The sequence below is a fragment of the Camellia sinensis genome, chromosome 8, assembly GCF_055761805.1.
Source record: "Camellia sinensis isolate YWXY chromosome 8, ASM5576180v1, whole genome shotgun sequence".
Taxonomy (NCBI): Eukaryota; Viridiplantae; Streptophyta; class Magnoliopsida; order Ericales; family Theaceae; genus Camellia; species Camellia sinensis.
The window spans coordinates 172,098,327-172,116,540 of NC_138968.1; the positions used below are offsets into that span (position 1 = coordinate 172,098,327).

The following is an 18,214-nucleotide window of genomic DNA, read 5'->3' on the forward strand; positions in this document are numbered from 1 at the left end:
CTAATCCCTACGCTCTGATACCATTTGTAACGCCCTGACTTCCGGGTCGTTAATAAATCAAATCAACCTCAAATTTATAATCGCAGATAACTCATAATCCCAAATATACAAATCATCTCCACAAATAATTAACTCAAATGTCTCCAAAACATAAATTATACAAATCTCCAAAAATAATATATAGTTGTGGACTAAAAGAATCTCCAACTCAAACAATCTCTTTAGATGCTTCAACTTCAACCGCCACTAAATTTGCTCCATGCCTGAAAAATAAATTAATTCGGGAAGTATACAATGCAACAGGAATAACAAGGCTCAGACAGAAAAATAAATTAACAAAGATCCAGCAATTACATAACCGATTAGATTCGATAATCAAACAATTTACCAAATTGGACAAACAAGTCAACTCGACATATGATAATTTATCCAGAACCAAATACCTGGTCCTACTCGATACATGACCAATGACCGGCCTCACCCACCTCACCCAAGCACAAACCCTTATCTGGGCTATTGGTCCAAGCTATTGGCAAGGTCTACTCGATCCATGTACGGAGCATTTGCATGTCATTTAGCCAGACAAATCAACATTAACTAAACAGAACAACTTCGTAGAATTTATCAAATGACCAGGGTACTCAAACGTGTCAACAGACAATGATTCACAGGATTTATCAAATGATCACAATAATCAAGAGGATTACAAATTGAAAGTAATTAACATAAACTCTTTGTAAAGAGATTTAGAGGAAGCATATTGTATACCACCCAAATTACCTCAAATCAATCTCCTTCATCGCCAACACTCGAATCTCAATCTTTCTCCATGAATCTCCAAATTCTAAGCCATAAGGTATGTAAGGTTTCACAAAATCTACAACTCTCCTCCTTCATGAAAACGCTTACTCTCACTTTAAACATTCTTAATCTAAACTCCATATAACAAATGGAGAGAGATATGGGAAGAACCATAGAAAGAAGTTGAGAGGTGAGCTACATTTATAGGCAAACTTGGTGCAGTTGGTATTGAAAGGTTGTCATTATAGCCTACTAGTTAGGATATGAAGGAACCACTACTTGAAAAATGAAAGGACCCTAGCCCACTAGTTAGGTTATGAATGAACCACTACTTTGAGATTTAAATGAACACTAATTAATATTAAATGAACACTAAAACTAATTGATATTAAATGAACACTAACTAGAATTAAATGAACACTAGTTAGACTATGAATGGACACTAGTTGGAATATGAATGGCCACTATTAAGGATATTCCTATTTTGATAAAACAACAAAAACAATATTAATCAACAAGATTCGAAATAATTCTCATAACTGAGGGGTTTTAAGCAAATAATTAAAACTTTTTTTTTTTGTTTTTAAAGAGAAAACATTTTTCAGGGCTTCACAACCTATCCTCTTTAAAAAAATTTCGTCCCCGAAATTTAACTACATATTGCCTTCGAAAAGCTCGGGGTTTCACAATACCACTACTTATATTGCTATTTTTCAGTCAATATATGTATATGAATTTTGAAGCCTATTTCGTGTTGATCATTCACATTGAGATTGTATTTTTTTTTTTTTTGACACACGACATGATGTGGATTTCCACATCACAAAAGGATCATACACATTCTTATGTTTTAAAGCCCTACTACATGGATGTGAATATTGCTTAAAGTGTTATTGTAACACAATATGACAGGTGTGAATATAATATTTCTTAACACATAAATCAATATTCACAGCTAACATTTGATGATGTGAATATTTGTATCGTAACTTTTGATGATGTGAATGGCAGCAACGATGTCAATATTCACACCACTCCCATGCATGCATCATAATATACACCAGAACATTTTATTTTTGCTAGCAACAAACACTCACAATTACATTTCGTAATACATATATAAATATTTACATCTTCTGAGTTGATGATGTGAATGGTTACATTGATGTAAATGTTTATGTCATTTACTTTGATGCTGTCAACGGTAACAAGAATGTGAATATTCACACCACAGTAATATTAAAAAGTTCAACCTATGTGCAATTATTCACATAATGTGATTATCTTACACAAGTGTGAATATTAACATCATGTATTCATCCTTAACACAACAACAAAAATGTCAGTTTGCTACCTAAAAAATAAATAAATAAAACACAAATCAAATACTAATGCATTATTAGGTTTGCCAACGCAACGTAATCTTATTGCAATACAATGTTTGCCAACATAACACAATCTTATTTCAAAAATCAATATAAGAATCCCATGTAAAACACAATGTTGAAATGAAAAAATGTATACCCTATATCTACTCCTTGCATGATTTCCGATTGTGGCATCCCAACTTATCACATCTCCTGCACCTTATTTGTTTCAGTTTCTCACCCCTTGATGGGATTTTATTCTTTTTCGGCCTTTCGGGTGGTCTTTTCACAGTTGGTAGGTATATAGTGAAGTCAGTGGGATCAAAATGCGACTTTTCCATCGATGTTATAAGGAATATGTCACCTGAATAGGCTGCACGATATGTCTCTACATGAAAGTAATGTTCCACACAATCATTGAGATTGTAGCGACTTTTCTGAATAGCAATAACAGCATGGTCGTATGGCAATCCGTTGATTTTGCCATTTGAAACAAGAAAACGTACGCTTTGCAATATCAACTGTAACAGATGGTATCAAATGAATTTCAAATACATCCTCATTGGCTTTGCTAACTTGCCAAGACCTACTGTTGTTGAACGAATCAAGAAGCATTGTTTCGAATGTAGGACAAATAAGCTCATTTCACTTGTTTGCTTGGTCACGCCGTGCAGACATTTACCGCATCAACTGAGTACGAATTGTGTCCACTATTTGAGTGATAAGAAGATTGCGTGCTTCTTTAATCCAATTATTAAATGACTTCACCGCATTGGATGTCATCTCTATGAATGCCCCTGCACAACATCACAAACATTGTACAATACTGAATTTAATTTTTTCGAAACTGAATATGAAATTTCACATCGCCACAAAACATAACAGAAAATTCACATTGCTACCATTCGAAACTTGGCAAATGGAATACATTAGGAAACTACTATTACCTGAAGCATGAATTCGCCTAGTGCTTATGTGCCAAGTCCTTGAAAAAATTATGTGCTCGTTGCTTACCCTCCGCTTTTAATTTCTCAAGCTTTTCATAGAACCCTACCACAGTTGGCTTGTAAGCACAGCCACCCAAACTACTAATGAGGTGGTCCCTACATCCATTATCAATTCCTTTCATCTGGTCTCTTAAGTTGTTCTTCAAGTGTTGTAAGCAATAACCGTGGTGAGCAGATGGGAACACCTTCGGCATCGTTTCTAACAGACCAAGATTAAGTAATTTGACACTTACCATCAACAACCTTGCCAAGTTCGTGCAGAACCACGGCCAATTGGCCGTGGTCTCTGAATCAACAATCGCAAATGCAACAGGAAATAGACCTACAACACAACATCATTAAACAATTGTTCACAATATCCCAATGTGAATAGAAAACACTATAAAGGAAACAGGTCATGTGAATGTTTATATTTACAATGCCCTATTACTATTGTTGTTTTTGGATTTGATTTCGTAAACATCAATGATGTAAACATTCACATTATTGTCCATTAATGGATAAACTCACATTAGTAGACACTGGTGTAAACATTTACATTAGTGTATAATAATGTGAATGTTTACATTATTGTTAATTTCTCAATCAGCCATATTACGTTGTTGTTCATATCAATGTGTACTGATGTAAACATTGACACCAGTGTAAATGTGGAACACACTGTGTAATCGTCTGCCATATGTCCACACTATGCCGCTCAATGTGAATATTTACATGAATAGACAGTTAAAAAAAATACTAACCATTGTTTTCGTCTTTCGCCGTTGCCGCAAGTAGCTGACCTTTGTACTTTCCTTTGAGGAATGTTCCATCCAGGAATAATAAAGGTCGACAAGAATTGAACCCAGAAATACATGCAGCGAATGATACAAAGAAACGACAAAACTATTGACTACTCGCATCATAGTCAATATTGACATAACTCCCTGGATTGTAACGTATCACAGCATCCGAATACCACCGCAGTTGGTCAAACGATAATGAGTGATCTCCATGAATAACATCCTTTGCTTTCTCCACGTCTAACCATACCACGTGGTAACTCACATCTAACCCATAATCCCTCTTCAAAATAGCCACCACCTCACATGGCTGAGTCAACGACTTGTCCTTCACAATTTTAGATATGGTACTCGATACCAAATCAGAACTAACTCTCAGATTCTTCAATGTTCAGACATGCGTACCACAACTATGCACATCATTGAACCTCTTGATGCAAAAAAAACCATTTGCTTGTTGTGCTCTACAATGTATAGCCCACAAATAGCCTTTCTCCTCGCGCATCGCACACACCGCAGTAACCCTTGTTGTCTTGTTCTTGACATACGTAAATTGAAACCCACATTGGATGGCATACTTACATAAAACATCACAAAATTCTTGTGCATCTCCAACAAACCATTGTCCCACATGCGTAATACCATTTGCCCAAGAGGCTGACAACAACACTTTCTCTTTACAGTGGCAAAATCTCTGTAGTGCATCAATTTCTTCCTCACTCCCCACACCCAGATCTACTCGTCTGACCAATATCACTTTTCAACTCAATGACAACTTCTACATGTTGTATCCTCATTGATTTAGCAAGCAATAACATATTCTGAAATTCTTCCTCATTGTCCAAATCACACCTATTAATCCCAGGTAGCCGACAGAACAATGAAATAGAACCAGCAGACAACTCACCCCATTTTTTCACACAAATACTTCACCAAACGCGAGTAACACAATGCGCGAGCAATATTTATTATAGTTGTACTGCAAGCATATGTGCATACCAACATCATAAAGGTATCTATCTCCTGTAAAAACACAACAATATAACAGTCAACAATAATCTAAACGATATGAAAATTCACATTGTGAAAAATTAAATGCATATGTGTACAATTTAAGTGCTAAATCCATAATGAAAACTATCACCACCATCTTTACACAACATAAAACATTTTACAATATCAAAATGACACCACCACAATAAGGTGACAGTACACAACATGCAAGCAACACTCCATAACTTCATATTAACAAGATGTGAATATTCACATTGTTACATATACTCTGAATTATATCGCCCACATAGAGCCTCATTAAGCAAACATCAAAGTAAAATGAGAACATCCACATTCTTCACATAATCTGAATGACCTTCCCTCCATAGAATGTAAAATGCATATAATTGAACAAACAGAGCATCTCATCCATCATACAAATCAAAACATAAACTGAACAAGTATTCATAACCAAAATGATACTAACCTTAATCATGCAATCCTACACTCATCCTGTAACTCAAAAACAACTGATTTGAACTAGTTATACTCCAGAAAATGTCACAAACGAACACTGTCTAATCTGTCGTCTTCACTCGAAAATCACTGAACCATACTGCAACAGTAACAATGAAACCCTAGCACATTAAAGCCTTGAAACGAGCATGCAAAATAGAAACGTATCCATTTGAATTAGAATGATGATAAAAAACGTGAAGATAGAAACTACCAAAATAGAATAAACGAAAAAATAGGCAACATGGTGTGTGTATTAACACAATATATATATATATATATATAAGGGCATAATAGTCCAAATAAAAATATAAAATTAGTAAAATGGACCTCATGGAATAAAAAGAAAAGTATATGGGACTAAATAGGTTATAATAATCATTTGTGGACCTAATGGGTTATGACAATTCTAAAATGGATTTATCAATAAAAATCCCTTAATAAAATGACACGTACAATTCATTTTCTTCAAATATATATTTGTATTTTTTTATTGATTGTTTTGTATATTAATTTATGAAATATGATTTTGAACAAGATCCTACATTCAATTAATTTGTAAATTTTACATAGGGATTTGTAGACGTCCCCGAACGCCCCGGGAGGATGAGTCCCGTTCTGTTCGTTTTGGGTTCACTACAATTCAGGACTATCAAATTGTCACGGTTCTTAATTTGAACCAAAGAGTCCAAATCCGGCAAATCGTTTTGAGAAAAACAGATTTTTAGAAAAGAAGTGCCAAGCATGGACTGCTTTTGAAAATGGTTTGCTACTCGCAAGTAGGCTAAAATGCAGGTTTTGTCACCCTCAAGTGGGCTTTAGAAAAGATGATTTTGCCACTGTCTAGTGGGCTTAAAACTCACAGTTTTAACGCATTATTCCAATTTAGGTAATTCAACCTCCATCCACAGGCATTCAAGCAGTTATATCACATAAGCAAATAGCCTCATGGTAAGCATGCTGTCATGGCAACACTCACACGCATGCAAGGATGCTAAAGCATAAGAACTTACCGAGTACTCCGAGCCAAAACAGAAACTAGTTAGTAATCATATGCATGATCCTAGTTCATGTTAAGATGGCTAATGCAACACATGTAAGATGCAACTAAGATAGGCTCGGCTAATCTACAATAACATGTGAAATACTACAATTAACACGTATTCAATTTGGATTTGAAATATAAATGCAGTTAGCATGATGTGCCGAGCCCGGTGCATGCAAAATGAATGAATAGATGTAAACATGTTATCATACTGTATGCTAATTGAAACATGCCCTAGACTGACCATCGAAAGCTAGTAAATAAAAGGGAAGAAAGACGTGGGGTTGGGAGACATACACACACTCACGCACACTTATTACACAATTACCCTCACTCGGAGGGTCTGAATAATTATTACACAACCAAATGAATACCGCTAAATTAATTATTACAGAATTCCTAACTAATTAAAAAATTAAATGCAAAAGGAAGGTGGCCGCAGCCCTGCCTCGGAATGTGTGAATGATGCATGCTTGACTCGTCTCGTCCGGAAACTCGCTGCCGTAGCACTACTGCCTCTGTTTTCACTGCCTTGCTCCTCTGAAAATTCTGAAAATCTCCAGACCCCTTTTGAATCATCCTCTGAGTGCTCTGGGATGTCACCGGCCAGAATTAAAGTTTACCAGCCATGGTAATGGGATTATCGGCCAACTTTTGTACCACCGGCCAGCCACTGATGGTCGGTCGGCACTGTAGGTGGCCGGCCGACCATTGCTTCTTGCAGAATCCTGCAGTTGACAGCAGCAGAGGGTAAGCAGTGTATGACATGGAAATTTTAAGCAAATGTGAGCATGGCCACACTCCTTATCATGCAATGGACTCAAGGGAGCATGGCCCTCGACCCTCGGGCCATCAACTACGCAATTCGATGCATGATGGCCTAAGAAGCCAAGTTAGCAACTTAATGTAAATGCATGCAACAAACAAATGAATACTAACACCCTATCATGTTGAGATCAAGGGCATCGGCGACCGAGGATTGAGATGTGTTTCGTCACTTTAAGTACGAATGCTCCTCAATTCTCATGCTTGGTTTGACATCCCAAACCAAGCAAAATGTAATGCAAGTATGCAATATACCTCACATATGCAACATGGGTCAAATATGCAACATGAAGCTGAATAAGCAAGGCATGCCAAATGCAATGCAAACTAAACATACCAATGTGCAATGTACTAGAGCATGCAACATGCAATGTAGTAAACATGGACAAATGTGCAATGAGACTAGCATGTGGCAATACATAATGAGCCAAATATGCAACAAACATATGGCAAACGTATAATGGTGGACTTAAACCATAAAGGGCAGACCTCAGCCTTGCCATAAACAGTGGCCAAAAGTGCCAAAAATGGAGGACAAGCGCTCATGCAAGCATGCACACCAATGAGCCAAAAACCCGAGCATGGAAGGCTACTTTCAAGAACATTCAAAGGTGGTAAGCATGGACATTAAACACTCATGTTAACTTCTAAAAAAAAATGTGAATGATGATGCCAAATCATGCTAGGGAATAGATGCAAAATGAAAGGCACTCAAGACCACAAATGGGAGCATTACTCAACACCCACCCCAAGCAAGCATGGCATGAGCTATACAACCAAAATCAGAGTTTTAATGCACCAAAATAAGTCCTAAAACCCCCTAATATGGCAGCTAAGAGACACAAAACAAAAGGCATGCACAAAAGACCATTCATGGAGCATAGGATCATGTCTCTCCAAAGCATTGAGAGGATAACGAAATACAAACATGCAAGCATAAAACGTGCACTGAAATGGCATGAAAAATGATTCCAAATCACTGAAAATAGACCAAATGAGGCATGCTTATGGCTTACACACTCATGGCTCACAAGCCAAAACACATAGAAACTATACCAAACATGGAAAACATGGTCGAATCAGGACCCAACAGTCCTTGAGCATGGCAAAATAATGCTAAAACCTTCATAAAGTTAAGCTAGAGCATGCAAGCATCATGGCTTAAATGCAAGGCACATTTCTAGGCAAAATGGGGGAATGTAAGGCAAGTACAATATGCATGCAAAGGGCCATAAATCTGACCAAAGACAGAGGCAACATATGACCAAATAACATCCAAGAACCTCTAAAATGGGGCCAAAAACACCCAAGCACATATGTTACCCTTATGAGTCAAAAATATGGACAAATGGGACACAAAGGGAAGAGGGGTGTCCCTCCCCTATGCAAGACTTCAAACCCCCTTCTTCACCACTGAAAATCCATTGGATTTCAGTGGTGAGAAGGCCAATACACTAAAGTAACCAAAGCTTAACAATTGAGGCACAAAAAGGGCCAAACAAGGCCTTAGAGGGGGAGGTCGACTCCCAACACCAAAACAACCTTAATGAAGTATCTTCAGCATGCAAATACAAGACTTTTTTTAGTTATACACAAAGTCTAAATCTGTAAGAAAGATAGGTTAAAGACTAGTGCAAGATTGGGAAATCTAAAGCAAAAGTGTCACCCTTGAAGAACATCTCAAGAACAGCAAGCTCAGGCCCCTTCTTCTGATCAAAACCACCCCAAAACCTCAAGAACAAACTCTTAAAGCCTCAAAAGTCGAAGTATGGTGTAATAGTAGGTGACTTAGTGCAAAACTAAGGTCAAAACACACTTTTGGGGCCTTTAACACACACAAAAGGGGAGAGAGAGGAAGATATAGAGAGAGAAGGTGATATATATCAGAATATATATGTAAGCTCTGGTTTTTTGCCCAACCTCTACAAAGGAGAGGGGAGGTCTCCTTATATAGACAATGAAAAAGGCTAAGCTTCCAAGGGAAGCCAACAAAGGGGTCAAGGCTTCCTAAAGAAGCCAAGGCAAATGGGCCAAGGCTTGCTTAGGAAGCTGGGACAGGTGTCCAAGCTTCTTGAGGAAGCTAAGCCAAAGGTCCAAACTTCCTCAAGAAGCTAGACCAAAAAGGTACAAAAGGGGCAAAACAGCCACACTCGTGCATGGGGAGGAGGGTCCGTGCATTCCAGCTGCTGGCTTGCACCATGCCTGAAAAAGGCAAAAATGTGGCACCGGCTAGAAAAGGAGGCCATCGGCCAAACAGATGGTCGGCCGACCACACTAAGTGCCAACCGGCCAATGGTATATTTCACCAATGGCCGGTAGCCTCAAAACACAACCGGTGGCCTCAAGTCATGGCCGGTGGGTATCAGGGGCAGCTATCAAGCTACTCTCTACCCTTAAGTGCAAAAACAAACAAGTCCTTGGTGTAAAACCAAGCACAAAACAAGCAAGTCGAGAGATCCTGAGGCAAGGCGCGTATCCAAGACCTCTGGGAACTCAAAACAAACACGAACATGGATGATCACCGAGTGTTCAAGCGGTGACGTCCAAGTCTTGAGGACGGTCAAAAATGGGGTGTCTACAGGATTTTGTTTAATTAATTATTTATTTATTTGAAATTATAAAAAAAAAATTATAGAAAGCACAAAATTTAATTATGGGAATATTATTAGTAATTTTTTTTAAATAGTTAAGAAAGATAAATTTTAAAATAATACAAAAAATGAAAAGTAATTACTTAACCTTGTCATTTTAAGGGTCTATTTAGAAAAACAATATTTTAGTTAAAAAAAGGGGGATTGACCAATAAATCCCAAATTTTAATCTTGTAATCCATTAGATCCTAAATGTTTTCTTGTTAACCAAAAAGGACTTTAGTGTTGTTGTTTACCAATTTGCCACTGGGTAATTGTAGTTTTGTTTGTATATATGGAGATGAGGGTGTGTGTTGTCCACACAACCTACAAAAGTGCTATATTACTTTTATTGTTATTATGAATTGTTTGTGTTTGAAGGTGGGGGTATGAACAGTTCACGTCATGTAATTGTAGCTAAATGTATCGTGCATGACTTGATGACGTGGTTTCCACATGGATCTGGATGCGAATATATGGTTCACACATACCCAATAAAATACCGTCTTCGATGAAAGGGCTTTTCGACCTGACCCACAACGGAAGGATCGTTGTGTTATGTGTGTCGAAAGTGCCCAAATTGGATAGTTAAAACGTTGCCACATCAAGAAGAACCCTAAGTTCAATTTCATTGTAATTCACTATAATTCAAATTTCAAAATCTCCCTGATTGATTCCCACTTCCGAGATTCGGGAGGGATTTCGCAATTTTGTGGGTGGAGCGTTAATACGTTGGTTGATTGAAGGAGGTGAGTTTGTCGGTGTGTGAAGCCCTAAATGTGGTGAACTAGGTGGTGTTGTGTGAAATTCGCCGTGCATACTTGAAGAGCAAGAGCAAGGACATTGAAGATTGACAAAATGACTGGCAAAAGTAAGTATTTTGTGTTGTTGTCTATGTTTGTATGTTTGTGTGTGATATGGTGTTGGGTTGAAGGGTGTTTTTTGTTGTTGGGTTATGAATTATGTGAAAAGTGTTACGTTGGGTCATAGATCGTGATTTATTGATTTTATGTGTCGAGTATTTGATGTGGATGTTGTTGGGTGTGATGGGTTTGTAGGTCCTATATGTGCACCACGTACTGACAATGGGGGACTACACATTGGGGGGGTAGGGTTTGTCCTGTTGGAATTTTGTGGAGTGTGGGGTAAGTAGTTTTGAAATATGTGTTGGTGGTGTCATGGTGTGCTGTATGGGGTTAATGGAAATATTTTGAGTGGTATTATGGTGAGGGTGAGGCAGACATGGTCAAGTTGTTTTGTATGTATGTTGTGTGGGGTTGGATGTGTGAATGTATTGAGTGTGGACGCGGTGTAAGCGTGTTGTGAAATGTACTTTTGTGAGAGTTTTTTTTATGTATTTGTTTGCTATTGGGATATATTTGAATACGGTCGTAGTGAGGAAAGTTCCGTTTGATGTGAGGGGTGGTGGATGTGAGTAATGAATGTGTGGTTTGTTGTTACGTTAACTGGTATTTGTTGTCTGTTTGGTGTAGATGTGACAGTGTGGGTGGGTGAATGATGTTTGACATATTTATTACTCCAACTGCATGTTACACACTGTGCAAGTTGTTCTATGTAGGCTGATGTTTGTGTTTCCCTGTTTTCAGTGTATGCATAATTTTGGCATAGTATCGATAATTTTACAAACATGCAACTGCATGCACATTAGTGTTTGATGATGTATATGTTTGTCTGGCTATTGAGTGTTTGTATAATTCATGGCATCATGTATTGTGTTGCAAAAGTTAGTAGGACGTCGAGTCCATGGACTTGGTCATATGAACAGAAGCGGAAGATGGGATGACATCGAGTAATTTTGTGGCTGCTATACGATACCGCAATTTGTTTAAGCAACAGAGCAGTGGACCCTGTTTGGGTAGTGTTGCAAGATGTCCGAAACAGAGGCTGAACTTCCGTTTTAACGTCGTCGGGCTTGTGCAAATGGTGTACGTGGTGAAGTTGACAGATATGCATCTTGTTCATTTACGGAAGACGCCTTTCTGGCTACTGTTCGAGGCGATACTGATTAATCATTTAGACCACACCAAGTTTCGAGAAGTTGATGATGTGGTCGTGAGTATTATACGAACGTACAATGTGCGCGAAAGGAAGTTCTTTATTGGTGATTGTGGCATCGACTTCATCGATAATGACATGAGGTTGCTTTTTGGGTTATAATGTGGTGGTGCATTCTTGGATTTGACGGCACGACCTAGGCCTGTATCGGATTTTATACAACGCAGGAGTGGTGGTGTTAGTCGAATAAGTACGAAACTTGTAAGGGACTTGTTGTTTGATACAGCGGTTGGAAGTACGGCCACGGATTATGAGGACACTGCCAAACAGCTTTGCCTGTATGCTTGTGTCAAGTTTTTTTTTTTTTCCATATCTAGAAAATCTGGAAGCTGGACCTTTATTTGTTATGTGGACAACCTAGATGCAATAAAGATGTATGATTGGACTGGTGCAATACATAGTACGTTGATGTGTTTGGTTAGTGATTTCCATCAGACACCACACAAAGTGACAGGGTGTGTGGTTTCTTTGCTGGTAAGTTGTAACGAACCATATGTATATGTTGTTTGCCTCTTTAAATCAAAGTTTATGTCGTAGTTGTACGCTACGAGGTATTGTAATGTACATTGTTTTAATGATATTTTCTTTTTGAGTTATAGTATTGGTTATGTGAACACACGTCTATAGTTGGGGCAAAATCTGTGCACATGTTTCCAAGGTTCCTGAAGTGGAACTTGGGCGAGTTGACAACGAGTATACATGGCGTGAAGTTGGCAGGCAGTGGCATTTTTACGGTAGTCTTGATTGTGAAAATATTAAACAAAGTTGTAGATGTATGGATATGCATGTTCTTATTTGTTCGTGGTTGTTAATTATAGGTGCGACCGGGGAAGCTAGTTGCTGGTGAGCACGAACTTGCGATCTTGAATGGGAAAATTTTGTTAGAGGGTGTGCACGCAGATGGGGGGAGTTGTGACAATGGTGCAGATGTGCGTTCAACGCCAAACATGCTTAGACGTAGAATCGAAATATGTGATGGGGATCGTGTGGATGCTGAACCTTAGACTGCGAGAAATTCGGATGGTCGAGGCGACAAATCTGTCATCAGTGACCGAGCTATGGCGGATGTTAATGATAATGAAACACGTAACCACGACAAAGATGAAATTATTTCGAAATTGGAGGACGAAATTAGTGATTTGAAGAAAAAAAATGAGATGTAAGCAGTATATTTGGTGGGTGGGTTTGAAAGTGTGTTGAGGGTGAAAGAGAAAGAGAAAATAAGATTGGTGCAGGAAAATGCTGAGTTGCAAAAGGCTGTTAGTGTGTTAGAAGAGCAACTGGCAAACCAAGCAGTTCACAATGTCACACAACGGTTCAACATGTTATCAGAAGGTAATGAGGCAACTAATGGTGGGATGAGTGGCGATGTACGTCACGCACGTCGAGCAATTAGTCGTGAGACACCAAACCATTCAGAAATTGTGGTAGATGCGTCCCCAGTATCGTGCATACCTGCTATGCCAGAACAAACTGAATGTAATGGCGTAGATGATGTTGTGGAGAGGGTGGCGGGTGATGTGGTTGTTGTCAGTCCGCTATTGGCAGAGGGTGGAAAGCGTGATGATTGGCCGAACTTGTTTGTGCATAACATCAAGGGGAATGTGAGGAAAAATTTGCAGTTGGTAGAGTTTGAGTACCTGGAATTGCGAGTTAGGCAACGGTTGGTAAATGGTGAGGGATGCAGCATACCTGCAAACAGAGTGGATGGGTTGGCAAGCATGTTGTGGGTGTCAAAGTGATAGATGTGGACGCACTTGGGGGCGGTGACAATAAATTCTCTGGGTTTGGAATTAATAACCGGCATTTGGAAGATGATGACGCAGCAGGAGAAAGACATTGTTAGTTCTGCGTACGAATGTTGCGGCGATAGGCGGGTTTTTTTTGTAATTTATTATTCTAGCATGGTGTTGTTGTGAGTATTGTCCGGGTATTTGACGTTAATGTTTGTTTTATATTTATGTGGTCAGGGCAATCATGTGGGTTGGGCAGGTGGACGGTAATGCTGTGTACTTCTCAGATGTTAGAGCAATAGTCCGCCAAGCTGGTCTGTGGGGTAATGTAAGTGGTAGTGGCCACATATTCAGTTCATGTCTATGTTATATTTATGTGTATGGTGTTTGTAAAGTGGGTGCATTTTCTGTCAATTTTTGGATGGTTATAGGTTATTGACGCATATACGAAGATGCTATCTGATGAACAAACCAGGTTGAATGCAAGGAAAGAATTCCCAGAAACGTCATATTTTTTCAACAGCATATGCCTGGTTAGTATGTTTAGTTTGTGTGCTATGATTTGATGTGGAGTTTGAGTTTTTATCGCGTGACATGTAATATGGTGTGTATAGGATATGATGAAAAACGAAAACCTCTCTGCACGTTATAATTATGTAACGCGTAACTTGGTGGTTGCTAAAGGTGCTCGTTACATCCATTTCCCAATTTGTCATCTTTCACACTGGACACTTGTGGTGTATGATACGGACGCTGGCCAGTGGAATCATTTTAATTCGATGTGTAATAGGAACTGTCTAGCGGGGGTACACTATGCTGAAGCGTTGTACTTGGCAAGTTTTTGATGGATATAATAAAATGTTGAATGGTATGTATATGTTGGCATCATTCCTGCTGTGATGGTTTTTTTCTGCTATAGAAAAATATTGTGACCGAAATACAGCGACAGATGCTAGATGCGTGTGGTAGGGGCGATGTAGTGGAGACGCAGGATTTTGAGATTCCACTTGAGTCGGTGGTTAAATGTCCGCAACAACGTCCGGACTCGTAAGTGAGACGTGAACACGTGAATTTACCGATTTGTTTGTGTCGTTAGCCATACTGTTTTGTTAATGTTTTTTTGTTTGTTTGTGTTTGGTGGAGCGCAGTCTTGATTGTGCAATTATTGTATGTGCTGTTATGAGGCAGCATGTGCATCATGTGGAAGTGGGACAGTGTTTGCAAGGCGGCAACTGCAGCGTTTTAAGAGCTAACATGGTGAAGTTATTGGTGAATGATCCTGATCGTGGGTTAGCGAGCAATCCCGGAGCAGGAGGAAGTTGAACTCACTGCATCGTGACACATAATTAGGTTTACTAAATGGTTTTCACATAGTTAGTGTGTTTATTATGTTATGTATTAAGGGTGTTACAACATTTTGGTGCGCAAGATGTGGTTAGGATGTTATGTTTGTTCGTATAGTTAATGGGTCGATGGTTTTTTGGACAAAGTATTGATCATTCACTGTTTTGTTTTGGTTTGTGACTCATGGTTGTTGCCATGCAGGATTAATTGAAATATAATACGCTAGTATGGTTGTTATTAGGCGTTGTTTGGAATGAGTTTCGATGTGTGTTAATGAGGGTGTTGAGGTGGTTGGTATGTTGCATAATGTAGGTGGTAGGGACTTGCATTTACCCACTAAGGTAACTGATTTGTGCGACGTCATGGCATATGATATGCATTTGTGTCATACCTCAAACCTAAATGGGTTATGTTATGTTGGTCATTGTGGTAGTGGTTTTTTCCTTCAGTTGAATGACGTGGCATGTAAGTAAAATGACAACAGGTTTGTGACCGACGCCAAAATGAAATGGGTTACGTTATGTTAGTCATTGTTATAGATAGTTTTTGGTCATTTGGATTTGTGATGTTTGGTTGTTTTTGTGGTAATTGGATTGAATTTTGATATGGTGTTAAGGACATCCTTAGTTACGTTAAATTTGGAGTAGTTCATTGATGTGAATGTGGTTGTCAGTGCGTGTTATTCGGATTTATTTTCAATGGGGTTGGTATTGGGTGTTCGTACAGCTAATGGGTTAATGTTTTTTTGGATAAGTTGTTGATTGTTTATCATTTTGTTTTCGTTTGACACGAATGGTTGTTGCTTTGGATTATTAATTGAAATATAATATGGTCTAATGGTTGTTATTGGGTGTTGTTTGGATTTAATTGCAATTTGTGTTGATGAGCGTTTTGATATGGTTGTTAAGTTGCATAAATTTGGTGGTAGAGACTTGCAAGTACTTATTACATTAACTTAATTTTGTGACGATGTGGTAGGTTAGTTGGCTGATTATGTATGTATGACGTACCGCAACAGTGAATGGGTTACGTTATTTTGGTCATTGTGGAAGTTATTTCTTGTTAAGTTGGATTTGTGATGTTTGGTTCTTGGTGTGATAATTGGATTGGATTACGATATGGTGTTAACGGCATCCTTTGGTATGTGGAGTGTTGTAGGACATATGTTAAGGTGGTCGCCAAATGCAGTAATTGGTGTGGGGAATTATGAACATAAAGTACGATGCTCGTAAAATCAATTATTTGCTGGAACGTTGTAAACCATTAAGTTTGCAAAAATTTAACGTACTAATACTGGAAAATAAAAATTCATATGGTACCGTTACATAATGACGACTTATTTAAAAATATTTGATAGTAGAGTTGTTGAAGATGTGAATGGACTATATTGGTGCGTTGCATGTCTTCCTGTTATGGTTGCCCATACGGCCGCAATGGCCACAATGGATTTGTTGTACATGCTACCCCCTTGAAAGTATCCACTTCTTTTTTGGCCTGCCTGGTGGACGTTTCACGATAGGGGGTTGAATGAAGTAATCATTTGGACTAAACAGAGGTTGTTCCACTGTGGGTATTGGGTATATGGTTGGTGCATATGTGGAATGGTACTCAGACACATGGAAGTACAGTTGTACAAGCTCGTTCAAATCCCTACCATTCCTTCGAACGGCGACCACATCATGTGCACATGGGAAACCTTTGAGTTGCCATTGGAAGCATGAACATTTACGCCTTCCAACGTCAACAGTGATTGAGGGGAATGAGTGTACTTCGTATACGTCTGCATTTGACTGGCTGACATTCCACGACCTGCATGTGTTGAAAGCTGTATCCAAGCGGACCTCCATTTTGGGACAAATTGCGCCGGTCCAAGTTTGGGATGCCACACGACGTTTGGCCATTTGCCGTATTAGGTTGGTTCTAATACTGTTAACCATGCAGGTTATTGAAAGGTTACGTGACTCCTTTATCCATGAGTTGAATGATTCGGCAGCATTAGAACACATCTCTCCCATAACGGTTGCCCTGAAAATTGTTAAATGAGGAGACAATATTAATGTACTAGTCATTACACAGTATTGTGATTGGGTTCTTTACATATGCCAAATGCAATTTGGTAAGAAAACATAAGAGGCTTACTTGAAGAAGGCATTTGCCCAATGTTGTGGATGTGCGTTTGCTATGAATTCGGCAACAATGTCACGTCCTGATTTATGGAATTGCTTGACTTTCTGATTAAATGCGGTGACCGTTGGTGCGTAAGCAAATGTTGTAGTTTGGTAACCAACCCAGCACGATGCATACTATTTGAATACCGTAACCTGTCCTTCAGGTTTCTCTGCAGATGTTGGAGACAGAAAGCATGTTCCGCGTTTGGGAAAACGGTTGGCATCGCTTCAAGCAAACCAACATTTCTGTCAGAAATAAACGTCAGTTGCCTGTCCACATTAACCACTTGTGCAAGTTGTTGAAAGAACCAGGACCAGTTCGATGTGTTCTCAGAGTCCACGACTGCGTATGCAAGGGGGAATAAACCTGACACGGAATGCGAAACCAAATGTTGAGGACTTTGTGGGTTAATATGACATATTTGTTCATAACAAAATTGGTTGGATGAAATAGTTCATTAATTTTCAGGCAGTGGGATGTACTAACCTTGGTTGCCATCCTTTGCAGTGGCGGCAACTAGGAATCCTTTGAAACATCCTTTCAGAACAGTAGCGTCCAGGAAAAGTAACAGACGACAATAATTAAAACTATCAATGCATGCTTTAAATGATATGAAGTACCAGGTGAAACGGTGGGTTTGGTCATCGTACTCGAATTTGATGTAACTACCTTGGTTGTGTGCGATCACAACATCACTGTACCATCGTACTGATCGAAAGAAATGTTATGAGCACCGAATAGTTTGCCCTTTGCTTTTTCGACCCCCAGCCATGCGATGCGGTAGCTAATGTCCAGTCCATAATCTTGTTTCAAATCTAGGATGACCTCGGTGGGGCATGTGAGTGGTCGGTCATGTACCCGTTGTGAAATAATGTCAGATACTAACTCAGACCCCACCAACGGATTTTTAGAAGTACGGACGGCTA

At 38.9% G+C, this 18,214-nt stretch overlaps 2 protein-coding genes across 2 annotated transcripts; both read right to left on the minus strand.

The window, feature by feature from the left end:
* Positions 1–208: 208 nt before the first annotated feature.
* LOC145798294 (uncharacterized) lies at positions 209–3,669 on the minus strand. The gene is made up of 6 exons (XM_082885803.1): positions 3,606–3,669; positions 3,183–3,497; positions 2,851–2,965; positions 2,388–2,675; positions 781–891; positions 209–263 (listed from the first exon to the last, which is right to left on the minus strand). The coding sequence occupies exons 1-6, from the start codon at positions 3,667–3,669 to the stop codon at positions 209–211; spliced, it is 948 nt and encodes a 315-aa protein (XP_082741929.1).
* Positions 3,670–16,579: 12,910 nt separating this feature from the next.
* Positions 16,580–17,933, minus strand: LOC145798295 (uncharacterized). The gene is made up of 4 exons (XM_082885804.1): positions 17,909–17,933; positions 17,775–17,825; positions 17,435–17,654; positions 16,580–17,144 (listed from the first exon to the last, which is right to left on the minus strand). The coding sequence occupies exons 1-4, from the start codon at positions 17,931–17,933 to the stop codon at positions 16,580–16,582; spliced, it is 861 nt and encodes a 286-aa protein (XP_082741930.1).
* Positions 17,934–18,214: the final 281 nt, after the last annotated feature.